Source organism: Salmo salar, chromosome 16 (genome assembly GCF_965601325.2).
Source record: "Salmo salar chromosome 16, fSalSal1, whole genome shotgun sequence".
Lineage (NCBI taxonomy): Eukaryota > Metazoa > Chordata > Actinopteri > Salmoniformes > Salmonidae > Salmo > Salmo salar.
The window spans coordinates 36,391,727-36,406,996 of record NC_138306.1 but is presented as its reverse complement, the minus strand read 5'-3'; the positions used below and the strand labels follow the sequence as shown (position 1 = coordinate 36,406,996).

The window sequence follows — 15,270 nt, the reverse complement described above, 5'->3', positions numbered from 1 at the left end:
ATAGTGCCCTGGCATTTTACTGTAAAGATTAGGAAAAAAATGAGTAAAAAAAACTGAAATACAATTCCATGTACAGATAAATAGTTAAGCAGTTAGATTAAACAACTCCTTTGTAAGATAAATGTTTTAAAATTAAACATGTATGGAAACGGGTGAATTAACACTCCTCAGTTAGCAGGCTCAAGCAAGCTAAAACCCACATGGTAGCAAAAACTAACTAGCAGAAATTCTTAACAAATTAGAAATGATTTAAACACACTTTGCTGTAGGCTACTATTTACTAGTTAACCTGTTATGGCTAGGGGGCAGTATTTTCACGGCTGGATAAAAAACGTACCCGATTTAATCTGGTTACCACTCCTACCCAGTAACTAGAACATGCATATACTTATTACATATGGATAGAAAATACCCTAAAGTTTCTAAAACTGTTTGAATGGTGTCTGTGAGTATAACAGAACTCATTTGGCAGGCAAAAACCTGACAAGGTTTCATGCAGGAAGTGGCCTGTCTGACAAGGTGTCGTTCTTCTTGTCTCTGTTTATTGAAGAGTGAGGATCTTAGCTGTCCCGTGACACTTCCTACGGCTGCCATAGGGTCTCAGAAGGCGGTAAAAAGCTGAATCGTGGCTTTGCAGGCTCTGGCTGAAAAAAAGTAGCACGTTTGGGTAGTGGCTGGTTACAGTACTGTGAGACTCAGGCTCGTGCCCGCGTCGACCGAAAGCTTTGTTTACTTTCCTCTGTTTAGCTAAAAGGAGATTCCCGGTCGGAATATTATCGCTTTTTTACGAGAAAAATGGCATAAAAATGGATTTTAAACAGCGGTTGACATGCTTCGAAGTACGGTAATGGAATATTTAGATTTTTTTTGTCACGAATTGCGCCATGCGCACGACCCTGATTTACCATTTCAGATAGTGTTTGGGACGCACGAACAAAACGCCGCTATTCGGATATAACGATGGATTATTTTGGACCAAACCAACATTTGTTATTGAAGTAGCAGTCCTGGGAGTGCATTCTGACGAAGACAACAAAAGGTAATCAATCTTTTATAATAGTAAATGTGATATTGGTGAGTGCTAAACTTGCCGGGTGTCTAAATAGCTAGCCCGTGATGCCTGGGCTATGTACTTAGAATATTGCAAAATGTGCTTTCACCAAAAAGCTATTTTAAAATCGGACATATCGAGTGCATAGAGGAGTTCTGTATCTATAATTCTTAAAATAATTGTTATGCTTTTTGTGAACGTTTATCATGAGTAATTTAGTAAATTCACCGGCAGTGTTCGGTGGGAATGCTAGTCACATGCTAGTCACATGCTAATGTAAAAAGCTGGTTTTTGATATAAATATGAACTTGATTGAACAAAACATGCATGTATTGTATAACATAATGTCCTAGGGTTGTCATCTGATGAAGATCATCAAAGGTTAGTGCTGCATTTAGCTGTCTTCTGGGTTTTTGTGACATTATATGCTAGCTTGAAAAATGGGTGTCTGATTATTTCTGGCTTGGTACTCTGCTGACATAATCTAATGTTTTGCTTTCGTTGTAAAGCCTTTTTGAAATCGGACAGGTGTGGTTAGATAAAGGAGAGTCTTATCTTTAAAATGCTGTGAAATAGTCATATGTTTGAAAAATTGAAGTTTTTGTATTTTTGAGGAATTTGTAATTCGCGCCATGCCTATCATTGGATATTGGAGCAGGTGTTCCGCTAGCGGAACGTCTAGATGTAAGAGGTTAACAAAATAAATGGATGTCATGTAAAATATATTCACCGCACCCAGTATTGTAATCAAAACTTACCAGAAAGCATGTAGTCCTTGGCTCAGACAGTGTAGTAGTGTGGGCACAATAGCATCTCATTAGATCTTGAGAATCAGCTGTACATGTGATGGAAGAATGCACTGTGCATGCAGAGGGTTGCAATTCCATTGAATTGGGGATAGTTTAACCAAAATATGCTACAAGACATAGAATTGACTTATGTCTATCCCACAAAAAGGTTCACTGTTATAAGCTAACTTTTTTGAAGAATTTAAGCAAAATTCCCCGAATTCCTGGGCTTAACTTCCCATGGAAAATTTCTGGAAAAATTCAGGAAATTAACCGGAAAGTTTCCGACCCTTTGCAACCCTAGTCTTAACACACAAAGACAGTCATGAAGAGGGCACGACAACGCCTATTCCCCCTCAGGAGACTGAAAAGATTTGGCATGGGTCCTCAGATCCTCAAAAGGTTCTACAGCTGCACCATCGAGAGCATCATGACTGGTTGCATCAATGCCTGGTATGGCAACTGCTCGGCCTCCGACCGCAAGGCACTACAGAGGGTTGTGCATACGGCCCAGTACATCACTGGTGCCAAGCTTCCTGCCATCCAGGACCTCTATACCAGGCGGTGTAATAGGACGGCCCTAAAAAATGTCAAAGACTCCAGCCACCCTGGTCATAGACTGTTCTCTCTGCTACCGCATGGCAAGCGGTCCTGGAGTGCTAAGTCTAGGTCCAAGAGGCTTCTAAACAGGTTCTAAGACTCCTGAACATCTAATCAAATGGCTACCCCCCATTTTACACTGCTGCTACTCTCTGTTATTTTCTATGCATTAATCACTTTAATAACTCTACCTACATGTACATATTACTTCAATTACCTTAACTAACCGGTGCCCCCGCACATTGCCACTTCCTGGTACCCCCTGTATATAGCCTCGCTGATGTTATTTTACTGCTGCTCTTTAGTTTTTTGTTACTTTTTCTTAATCGTATTTTTACATATTTTTTTTACATATTTTTTTTAACTGCATTGTTGGTTAGGGCTTGTAAGTAAGCATTTCACTGTAAAGTCTTCACCTGTTTTATTAGGCACATGTGCCAAATAAAATTTGATACTCAAATTTTCCGTATACCCATCATGAGGTTGCTACAACCTAGCCTATGAATGAAAGTTGACAACGTAGGTGCACACAGGTCAAGATAAATATTTGACATGACAGACACCGACACCACTGTGGTCTAAGGCACTGCGTCTCAGTACTAGAGGCTTCATTACAGACCCTGGTTCGATCCCGAGCTGTATCACAACTGTCCGTGATTGGGAGTCCCATAGGGCGGCGCACAATTGTCCCAGCATCGTCCAGGTTAAGGGAGGGTTTGGCATGGGGTAGGCCGTCATTGTAAAATAAGAATTTGTTCTTAACTGACTTGCCTAGTTAAATAAATACATTCAATACCGCCTTGCACACTCTTGCCTGCATCTAGCTGATATAGGTTGTAATCATTAGTCCAACAGTTGCAAACGAGACAAATTCAGGTATTTTTATCCCTGTTTTGTTTGCTTCCGTTTAAGAAATGTTTTTCAACAGAATCGGTGGAATGACTACACCCCTGATCACGCATAAACACAGTTCACTTTCATAGCAGCCACGTTGTATTCCTTCTCGCCTCTATGCACTCTCCTCCTCTCACCTATTCCCTTCGTTTGTGGACTTCAATGAACAACACATCAGCTGTATGTGACCTTGCGAAAAAACCTTTCCAAGCCAAACCATGTCATATCTGATACACAAAGCCTACGTCGTTGTCCCCATATTAGCTAAAGTAACGTTTTAGTCAATATAGCTAATAGAACTAATGCGTTAGTAAACCTGCTACAATCATGCAGTAACATTACAGTGTATAGTCATTAAGCCGTTACACCGGCGGGCACCGGTGGCAATGGCAATACATTTGTTAAACCTAAAGCTTACCTATTACTTGGAAGAGTTCCAGTGTTGTGTTGGATAGTCAAAGCCAGCTAGCTAACATAGCATCCCTCTGTTTGAGCCAGGTGTTTGAGTAACTAAACTGGCCAGCTGCATTTTGCTAGCTAAGTAAGGGAAACTGAAAGTGAAAAAAAATGACCATCTCTTGCTTCTCCTTAATTTTTGAATAAATTAATTTGTTGAAAACTGTTCAATTATTGTCTTAATCTCTTTGAGTCAACTACTCACCACATTTTATACACTGCACTCCTAGCTAGCTGTAGCTTATGCTTTCAGTGCTAGATTCATTCTTTGATCCTTTGATTGGTTGGACAACATGTCAGTTCATGCTGCAAGAGCTCTGATATGTTGGAGGACATCCTCCGGAAGTTGTCATAATTACTGTGTAAGTCTATGGAAGGTGGTAAGAATCAAGAGCCTCCTAGGTTTTGTATTGAAGCCAATATACCAAGAGGAGGGCGGAAGCTTGCTGTCCTCCAGCTACACCATGGTGCTACCCTACAGAGTGCTGCTGAGGCTACTGTAGACCTTCATTGCAGAACAATGTGTTTTAATCAATTATTTGGTGATGTGAATATATTTAGTACAGCTTTATCTAAAAAGGATAACTTTTTCAATGTTGGCAATACAATTTTAATTTTTATGAAATTCACAGAGAAGGATAGTCCTCCCCTTCCTCCTGGGGAGCCTCCACTGTTATGTTGTGGTCCACGGTGTATGTTGGAAAGGAGGTTACGCAGGGGAAATAGATAGCTAGCAATTTTTTTTGCATTGCAGTGTGTAATTCACTTCAGAGTTTGCTGTGTCATGTCAGTTATGTGTGTTCTCAGATTGTGCCTGTGTGTTTCTCAGGGCTGTGATGTCATGGCAGCAGCCAGTGTGACAAGACCCGGCAATGTCCAGACCACAGAGAAATCACAGTTGACCTTGAAAGGTATAAGCAGCTTTTAATTCCTCTCACCTCTCATTCCTCTCACCACCTGCTCTTTGTAACCTACTCTAATACTCATCCTCTTCCCTGTGTCTGTGTACATTTCTCTTAAACTCATGACAACCTGAACCACCCCAAGCTATTATTGTCCCACTTTCATTTTTCAGTCTCCATTGTTATTCCACTTTTCCATTTGTTCTCCCTGCACTTTATTACTCCCTTTCCTCTCTCTTTTCCTCAGTTAATATGGCATGCACTACTATGCTGTCACCCATCACTCACTCCCCCACTCGTATAAGATCAAATGAAAGAAGTTTAATTCACCTTGACAGTTTTAAATAATTGGAACATTTCAGGTCTGTCCTCCCTGTTGAAAAGATTCAGCAGTATCCTAACAGTTATTCGGCCCACGTTTTCCTGAGCAGATATGTAATTCAGTTCAATGTTAATTTTGACATGGATAGCCACAGTAGCCAGAAAGGTTTGACGTTTCGCTGGCCAAGTGAGCATCACAGTAATATGGAACAGTCAACAACACGTTTATGAACAGAAGTACACTGTGCCTAAACGACCACCCTGTTTGCCTGTGACAGCTAGAGGGCGGCATTTGCCTTTTAGTGTTTGCCTGTCATACAGTAACAAATCCAGAGTAGCTGAATAAGTATTTGTATTACAAACTGTAGGTTAGGGATTGGCCGGAGTTGGTGTACCACAGTAGTCTTTTTTTGTATTTTGCTATATGTTCAACAATTGTTTATTTTTTTCTTCTTCACCAAGTGGTCTCAGCAAAGCCTCAGTCACCCAAGCTGCCCACCCGCTCCAGACTCAGCTCTTTTGTGGAGGTGACTGCAGATGGCCTGACTAGTGAAACCAAGAAAACGGGCAAACGTACTGGACACCTTGAGCTACAGTGGAACGAGGACCTCACCCTGTGAGCCCCCCTAATCTCAACCTCACTTACTCTGTTGTTGATGCTTGTATGTTGTTTAGAGTGAGTGTGTGTGTGTGTGTGTAATGTAGGCCTATTTGACTGTGTATCTGATTTTGACTTGTGTAGGAATGTGACGCCTCAGAGCCGGTTAGATCTTAAGTTGTGGAGCTGCCACACTTTGAGGAAGGAGTTACTGGGGACTGCCACCATTGACCTGCTTGACACTCTGCGTACACATGATGGCAAGAGTAAGACAATAAAAGTTCATTTTTATCTAGGTCATTGTCCATGGATATTTAGCAGGCCTCCCAGTCATGCTACCATAGTATTCTATCTACTTTAAAATATTTGTGGTTACCCTCTACCGAACTGCAAGATCAAGTTTACAATTGTGGAAGTGTTATTTATTTTTATTTTTTTTACAAACATGTCAGAAAAAGAGAAAGAACTTTGGTTTTCTATACAGTTGATAGATCACTGCTCTTCAATAACCTATCTTATCATCTATCTTACTTTTCCCAAATCCTTCATTTTCTTTCTCTTTCGTTTTCCATCCCTCCATCCCACACTTCCCCCTCTCCCTCCAGTGGAGAATCTGCAGCTCAGTCTGGTCTTGCAGACTGAGAACAAAGGCTCACTTGTAGCTGGAGGCGAGCTGAACGTCTGTCTGGATGGCCTGGTTGTTGATCTGGGATCTTTGCCCAATGGCAGCACAGCAACAGACAGTGAGTCCCGCCTTGCAACACATGCACACAGACACACACACACACACACACACACACACACACACACACACATATTAACACTTACAAAAGAGTACACGCTCTTTTTTTAATGCAAACAAAATCTTCCCACACATTTTCTTTCTCGCATTCTCTCTCTTGCTCTCTGGTATATATTCACACACTTTACAGTTAGTGACTTATGCTTTTCAGACTCCACCCAAGCAAGAAGTGCAGGGCTCATTTGGAGAACGGCAAAGAGTGTACTTTGATGTTGCGGTGGAGTTTTTAATGTAATGTGATTAGAATAGTGATATTTTGAGCCATCATGTTACTAGTGTGCAAGTTTGCACACAGTCTTTCACATGTTGAGAAGAAGACCAAGGAGTTTTATGTGGCTATTTGACAATTTCCACATTTTCATGTAGGCATAGTTGATACTATTGATAAACATCCACTATAACTTGTGAACACAGAAACATAATTAGCTGGTAACTCTTTAGTCTCACCGTGACGCCGGCGCGCTTTGGACTTGTAACCCCTTTAAAACATTGTGTTTGAGCTATAGACTTCTGGGTTGTACTATTGAATTCGTCTAGACCAACAATTAGTCTGTGATTAATGGGGGCTGAGCTAGAGCGCTGTTTGTGAGACAAGGGCGGATCCTGAAGGGGCCCGGGCTGGATCTTTTTACAAAAACCTCTGTAGAGTCCGAATGGTTTGAGCTGCAAACTATTAAGAGATCTCAAAGCTGAGATCTCTCACGAACACGCACATGTAACATGTTTTGCTCTAAAGCTACACAAGAGCCATCAGAAGGTTCTTCTACATAGAAGATCATAGGAAATCCCAGGACGTAGTGTCTGTAATACTGTAATAAGCTCACATTGTTTCTGTCACAAACACCACACAGTTGTCACTGACTAGTTGGGTATTCATTTCCCACTGAGCGAACCATTTCTGTACTTTCAGCATTCATATAAATTCATTTTTATCACGTTTTTGCTTTGTCTGACCTTATTTTTCTTATTGTGACTGTTTATGTGAAATCATTATGTTTATACTTGTTGTCCTGAAAAGAAAATGGCCAAACACTTCATCATGAGGCTAAATGTAAGGGCTGGACATGCAGATAAATGAAAGTCTGATTTTGAAGCAGATTTTTGCTGTGGTTTCGGGGCAGATGGGGTTAACGACAGTGACAGGTTTTATGTGATGTCAATACTTTACTGCACGTATACAAATGAGTGGTGAAAAAGCCCATCCAAACAGTGCAGCAGCGTCTTCTGTTTACAAACAGCAGACAAATATAATTTTGTGAGACAAAGATTGGACTTGCCTCTTGAGTTTGTTAAACGTGGTGTTTTTAATGAATAACAACACATTAAACTGACTTATAGAGGTGGCTTGAATTTCTCAGTTCATGCATCTCTCATCTGTGTATGAAATAACACACAAGCCTTTTCATTCCGAATCACAGAGCCAGAGTGTTTCCTAGTGAATGAACACAGCACAAGTCAGGGTTGGGTTTCTGAGCATATGGTTCATAAATGTGTATCTTTGTGTGTTTAAACAGTACCAGTCAAAAGTTTGGACACACCCACTCATTGAAGGTTTTTTCTTTATTTTTACTATTTTCTACATTGTAGAATAATAGTGAAGACACCAAAACTATAAAATAACACACATGGAATCATGTAGTAACCAAATAAGTGTTAAACAAATCAAAATGCATTTTATATTTGAGATTCTTCCAAGTAGCCACCGTTTGCCTTGATGACAGCTTTGCACACTCTTGGCATTCTCTCAACCAGCTTCATGAGGAAGTCACCTGGAATGAATTTCAATTAACAGGTGTGCCTTGTTAATTTGTAGAATTTCTTTCCTTCTTAATGCGTTTGAGCCAATCAGTTGTGTTGTGACAAGGTAGGGGTGGTATACAGAAGATGGCCCTATTTGGTATAAGACCAAGTCCATATTATGGCAAGAAAAGCTCAAATAAACAAAGAGAAACGATAGTCCATCATTACTTTAACAAGTTAAGGTCAGTCAATACAGAACATTTGAAGAACTTTGAAAGTTTCTTCAAGTGCAGTTGCAAAAACCATCAAGCGCTATGATGAACCTGGCTCTCATGAGGACCGTCACAGGAAAGGAAGACCAATAGTTACCTCTGCTGCAGAGGAAAAGTTCATTATAGTTACCGGCCTCAGAAATTGCAGCCCAAATATGTGCTTCATAGAGTTTAAGTAACAGACACATCTCAACATCAACTGTTCAGAGGAGACTGCGTGAATCAGGCCTTCATGGTCGAATTGCTGCAAAGAAACCACTACTAAAGGACACCAATAAGAAGAAGAGACTTGCTTGAGCCAAGAAACACAAGCAATGGACATTACACTGGTGGAAATCTGTCCTTTGGTCTGATGAGTCAGAATTTGAGATTTTTGCTTCCAACCGTCGTGTCTGTGAGACGCAGAGTAGGTGAACTGATGATCTCTGCATGTGTGGTTCCCACCATGAAGCATGGAGGAGGAGGTGTGATGGTGTGGGGGTGCTTTGCTGGTGACAATGTCAGTGTCACTGTCATTTAGAATTCAAGGCTTATTAACCAGCATGGCTACCACAGCATTCTGCAGCGATACACCGTCCCATCTGGTTTGCACTTAGTCCCACTATCATTTGTTTTTCAACAGGACGATGACCCAACACATTTTTTACATTTTACATTTTAGTCATTTAGCAGACGCTCTTATCCAGAGCGACTTACAGTAGTGAATGCATACATTTCATTTCATACATTTTTTTTTTTTTTTCCTACTGACCTCTAGGCTGTGTAAGGGCTATTTAACCAAGAAGGAGAGTTATCGAGTGCTGCATCAGATGACCTGGCCTCCACAATCACCCGACCTCAACCCAATTGAGATGGTTTTGGATGAGTTGGACCGCAGAGTGAAGGAACAGCAGCCAACAAGTGCTCAGCATATGTGGGAGGTCCTTCAAGACTGTTCGAAAAGCATTTCAGGTGAAGCTGGTTGAGAGAATGCCTTGAGTGTGCAAAGCTGTCATCAAGGCAAAGGGTGGCTACTTTGAAGAATCTCAAATATAAAATATATTTTGATTTGTTGAACACTTTTTTTTAGGATACTAAATGATTCCATATGTGTTATTTCATATTTTTCATGTCTTCACTATTATTCTTCAATGTAGAAAATAGTAAAAATAAAGAAAAACCCTTGAATGAATAGGTGTGTCCAAACTTTTGACTGGTACTGTATATTGTGTGTGTTTATGCCTGTGCATGAAGGTTAATATTGTTCTTAAATCGATGAATAGGCTTTACAACCCCTGTTCCATTCAGATTTGTTACATTGGTGTTCCCCAAGCGCTCTTTCACACCTGCACGCCGTCATCACGCATAGCCATGCACACGCTTGGGAGTGCTTATGTGGAATTTGTTTCTCAAAATTGCGTAATTGACTCTGGTTTCTGAGTTGTGCAGGACAATCGGCTCCTGTGATCCGGGGGGTTTCCTCTCTGCCTGGCTGGGTAGGGGCTCACTGTGGGACAGGGGGAAGGGAGGGGGAGAAGTGTATTAAGGGAATGAATATGTGCTTTCTGAGGTCTTAGTGTGTGTGTTGCAGGGGGAGTGTTAGTGAATAGAGGTCTGGAGTGTGTGTGCTCTGAGGGCAGGTTTTAAGGGGCTACGTGTATGAAGGTCTGGAGTGTGTGCTTTCTGGCGGGGGGGGTGTATAAAGGTTCAAGTGTACGCCGTGTTGCAGGGGGAAGGTGTGTTAAGGCCCTCTGTGTTCTCTCTGAAGGCAGCTCTGTTAGTTTAGTGTTTTCCCTCATTTCCCCTGGCAGTTTTTCTGACACGCTGACACACAGTGCTACCATAAACAGACCTTTGTGCTGCAGCCAGTGAAAAACACATCCAGACCAGACAGAACTCACCTTTACGTATATATAGGCCTAAACGGACAAACACATGCACTCTTATGCATGTGCATTGCACACACTCTTATACATGCAGGCACATAATATAAAATCAACAGACATATAAACTCAGCAAAAAAGAGACGTCCTCTCACTGTCAACTGTGTTTATTTTTAGCAAACTTAACTTGAAAATATTTGTATGAGCATAACAAGATTCAACAACTGAGACAAACTGAACAAGTTCCACAGACATGTGACTAACAGAAATGGAATAATGTGTCCCTGAACAAAGGGGGGGTCAAAATCAAAAGTAACAGTCAGTGTCTGGTGTGGCCACCAGCTGCATTAAGTACTGCAGTGCATCTCCTCATTGACTGCACCAGATTTGCCAGTTCTTGCTGTGAGATGTTGCCCCACTCTTCAACCAAGGCACCTGCAAGTTCCCGGACATTTCTGGGGGGGAATGGCCTTAGCCCTCACCCTCCGATCCAACAGGTCCCAGACGTGCTCAATGGGATTGAGATCCGGGCTCTTCGCTGGCCATGGCAGAACACTGACAATTCCTGTCTTGCAGGAAATCACGCACAGAAAGAGTAGTATGGCTGGTGGCATTGTCATGCTGGAGGGTCATGTCAGGATGAGCCCTGATGGAGGTATTGTGCGTTCATGGTGTAACTCAAGCAGTTGTTGTTGCCATCCTGTTCCTGTCCCGCAGATGTGATGTTCGGATGTACCGATCCTGTGCAGGTGTTGTTACACGTGGTCTGCCACTGCGTGGACGATCAGCTGTCCGTCCTGTCTCCCTGTAGCACTGTCTTAGGCGTCTCACAGTACGGACATTGCAGTGTATTGCCCTGGCCACATCTGCAGTCCTCATGCCTCTTCGCAGTGTGCCTAAGGCACGTTCACGCACATGAGCAGGGACCCTGGGCATCTTTCTTTTGGTGTTTTTCAGAGTCAGTAGAAAGGCCACTTTAGTGTCGTAAGTTTTCATAAGTGTGACCTTACTTCAAATCAAATGTATTTATAAAGCCCTTCTTACATCAGCTGATATCTCAAAGTGCTGTACAGAAACCCAGCCTAAAACCCCAAACAGCAAGCAATGCAGGTGTAGAAGCACGGTGGCTAGGAAAAACTCCCTAGAAAGGCCAGAACCTAGGAAGAAACCTAGAGAGGAACCAGGCTATGAGGGGTGCCCAGACCTCTTCTGGCTGTGCCGGGTGGAGATTATAACAGAACATGGCCAAGATGTTCAAATGTTCATAGATGACCAGCAGGGTAAAATAATAATAATCGCAGTGGTTGTCGAGGGTGCAACAGGTCAGCACCTCAGCAGTAAATGTCAGTTGGCTTTTCATAGCCGATCATTCAGAGTATCTCTAATTGCCTACCGCATGTAAACTGTTAGTGTCTTAACGACCGTTCCACAGGTGCATGTTCATAAATTCTTTATGGTTCATTGAACAAGCATGGGAAACGGTGTTTAAACCCTTTGCAATGAAGATCTGTGAAGTTATTTGGATTTTTACGAAATATCTTTGAAAGACAGGGTCCTGAAAAAGGGACGTTTCTTTTTTTGCTGAGTTTTTGTATGTATGTATGTATGTATGTATGTATGTATGTATGTATGTATGTATGTATGTATGTATGTATGTATGTATACACACACACACACACAGTATGTTCAGAATAATTGTGAAACTGTTGTTAAACCATGTAAATATTGCCAATAACAATAATTGTGAAACTGTTGTTAAACCATGTAAATATTGCCAATAACAAAAGGCAAATAAAATAAACTTTATTGGAGGGATAAGTTGGAGAGGAGGCTAGCTGCTGATGTAGGATTGGCTCTTCAGTTAGATGGATTTTAGGGGAACACGTGGAATCCAAGCCGCTTTGGCTCAACTTGTTGAAACATTGACTTTTGGAGGATTTCAAGTAGCAGTGTTCACCAGCAGATGGTTGCCCCCTTTAACCACTTTCCGACTTACTGTTCCTCCATCTCCGGAAAGTTTAGCTAAGGCAACACAAACAAACAGATCTGTCTCATGTCTCTCAGGGGGTATATGGGGGCAACCGCTAGACTTAGCCATGTCATTGGATGATGCATTCAGGGCAGTATGAGACAGTGGTTTCTCCTCAACTAGACCGTTTATGTTATGTGTCCAATGGAGTCTCACAAGAGGCCCTTTCATATGGGCGAAACAGGCTCACAGGCTTGTTTTTTTCCTGTTTACATGAGGCAGGATCTGAGTTATCTATTAACACATTAAAGCTGCAATATGTAACTTTTTGGCCGACCCGACCAAATTCACATAGAAATGTTAGTTATAGATCTGTCATTCGCATCGATAGCAAGTCTAAGAAGCGGTACATCTGTTCTATGTGTGCGGTTTCTATGCTTCCCGTCCTTCAGTTTAGTTTTTTGCGTCTTTTACTTTCTTTTTTTGTACACCAGCTGAAAATACTATATTAGGGGTTATGGAAAATATATTTCACAGCGTTTTAGATGGTACAGTGATTCTCTACACACTATACTTTCTTGTTTTGTCACATATACTGATTTCTTGGGGGTTAGTTACTGCAGCTCGTGGCCCACTCCTATTGTGTGTCCCTGTTTTATAATGAAAAGCATGTTATTGGGCTGTGGTTTCAGTCAGGGGAGGGAATGAACGTACACTCATTCAGTCACAGACCACATTCTATAGCAGTGAAAATTGGTCTCTTGAAACAGTAACCGTCAAGTGTTCTGTGATTTTTGTTATTCTCTATAGAGATTGGATGGTATATATTATTTTCTTACTAATGGTTATAATGAAGTTTGGTGTATTGATGGTGTGTCCTTTGTCTGTCCTGTTTGTACAGAGATGCTGCAGTCGGACAGATCAAACCTACGCAGGACCCAGAGTGAGGAAACCCCCAATACAGCCTGCAGCCCCCGCGGCAGGTGAGAATGAACAAACATACATACAAATACTTATTTTTACTGACCTGAGCTATTTATACTCGATTCATACCCCTACAGAATACAGGTTGTATGAACAAACCATTTCACACAAATAGATTCACTCATTTCACAGTTTGGATGTATAGAGATTTACTGTATGTTTCTCTAGGCCCTCGTACACATACGTCTGGGCACATACACGGCCTCTCCGAAGTCTTACTTAAAACACAAATATACTCCTTTGAGGGAAATGGTCAATGCAGTGACCCAACACAGAGATGCTTTAATCAGACCAATGATAATGGTCCCGTGTGGCTCAGTTGGTAGAGCATGGTGTTTGCAACGCCAGGGTTGTGGGTTCAATTCCCATGGGGGACCAATATGGAGGAGAAATTTTTTTTATGAAATGTATGCATTCACTACTGTAAATCGCTCTGGATAAGAGCGTCTGCTAAATGTAAATGTAAAAATGATAAGTTAAAGATAATGAGCATGCCAAGCGTGAGACACTGCTATACTTCAACACACAGATATATGGTATTGTATGGTATTTCCCTGAAAACATTAGAGGGCATTGCTGTGGACCTTTTTGTTTGGAACACCATTCAACGGCTCCATCCATCAGTCCCTAAAGAGAGGAGTAGAAAGGGAGGTGTAGAGAGAGGCAGAAAGAGAGAAGTGCGGAGTTCTATGCAAAGTTTTTTTGGTGCTTCTGTATTCTCCCATGACGAGATGGGGAAAAAGCCAAAAGGTTTATATGTTCTCCTGTCCTTTTCCAAATGACTGTTCTTCTGTCCCGCTTTTAGTATAGTGAATAGACAACTTTTCAGAACCTTACTCAAGTTTCCATTGATAATGATCCAACATTGTACTCAGCATTCTGATGTCTGGGGGGTAAAAACCAACATGTTTTCATTGTATAAAAGCACTTGTAGGAAATAACCTATATTTAGCTTTAGGAAAATATGAGTATATTTTGAGAGGGAAAGTACTCACACGGACTCTTCATTGTTCGTGTGTATGCATGCCCTGCCGCCTGTGTGTGAGATGTGTTGAGCTGCTTTTTCAACATTTTCAAGTCAAAGTATCAAACATTTTCTTTATTCTACTCCAAGGTATCAGCCGCAAACATATTCTATATTAACATTTACGTCAGTAGCTTAGCTTTACATCACAAATCTACATTCTGTCCATTGTAGGAGTTGAAGAGAGGTTAAGGGTAATTTTATGTGGTGTGATTGATTTAAAAAAAAATAATTATTATTATTTCACCTTTATTTAACCAGGTAGGCAAGTTGGGAACAAGTTCTCATTTATAATTGCGACCTGGCCAAGATAAAGCAAGCAGTTTGACACATACAACAACACAGAGATACACATGGAGTAAAACAAACATACAGTCAATAATATAGTATTGATCCTGACCCCTCCCCTGTGTCTGTGTACGTGTTCTGGTCAGGACTCACAGACACTCTACAGAGGATTCGCAAGGGGGTTCCCCGGGGGTCGCTCTGGCTAATGGAGAGCTGAGTGAGGAGCAGAGTCCTGGGGCTTCTGGTCGCAACTACTCAGCCAAGAACTCCCACAGCGGCCCTGGGAGTGCAGGTACTATAACCTTGGAGACATGAAACGATTTTTCTGTCACTCTCCATTCACATGACACTAGAATTGATACATTTTTCCCAGTGTGGATCAATCAACACCTTTACCTGCCCTACCCCACAGGTAAAGTTGAGCTGACTGCCAACGGGCTGGAGAATGGCCGTAGCAGCCTGGCTCGTCATACACCCCCACCATCCTCCCCGCCGGCCCGGTCCCCAGCCCCCAGCAGCAGCAGCCCGTCTCCTGGGCTAGACGGCACAATCCTCCCTCCTCCAACAGAGGCACCTCCTGCTGGAGCTAACCCAGACCCCGTCAACCCAACCACTGCTACAGAGCCTGTTCCAGAGTTACTACCCACTGGGTAAGAGTTTGTGCTTGTGCGTGTCTGACTGGCGTTACGGTCAATCTCCTCACATGTAACTAGACTGAC

At 41.9% G+C, this 15,270-nt stretch overlaps 1 protein-coding gene across 2 annotated transcripts in view; it reads left to right on the top strand.

Annotated features, from left to right (window-relative positions):
• The window catches only part of wwp2 (WW domain containing E3 ubiquitin protein ligase 2), a 45,775-nt gene that overhangs the window by 10,736 nt on the left and 19,769 nt on the right, over positions 1–15,270 (top strand). For both annotated transcript variants that reach the window (XM_082962697.1, XM_014148917.3), the window contains exons 2-8: positions 4,619–4,700; positions 5,475–5,628; positions 5,755–5,876; positions 6,216–6,353; positions 13,157–13,238; positions 14,698–14,843; positions 14,964–15,201. In XM_082962697.1, coding sequence (XP_082818823.1) covers positions 4,631–4,700; positions 5,475–5,628; positions 5,755–5,876; positions 6,216–6,353; positions 13,157–13,238; positions 14,698–14,843; positions 14,964–15,201 — 950 coding nt within the window. In that variant the 5' untranslated portion in view covers positions 4,619–4,630. The remainder of the gene's footprint in view (positions 1–4,618; positions 4,701–5,474; positions 5,629–5,754; positions 5,877–6,215; positions 6,354–13,156; positions 13,239–14,697; positions 14,844–14,963; positions 15,202–15,270) is intronic.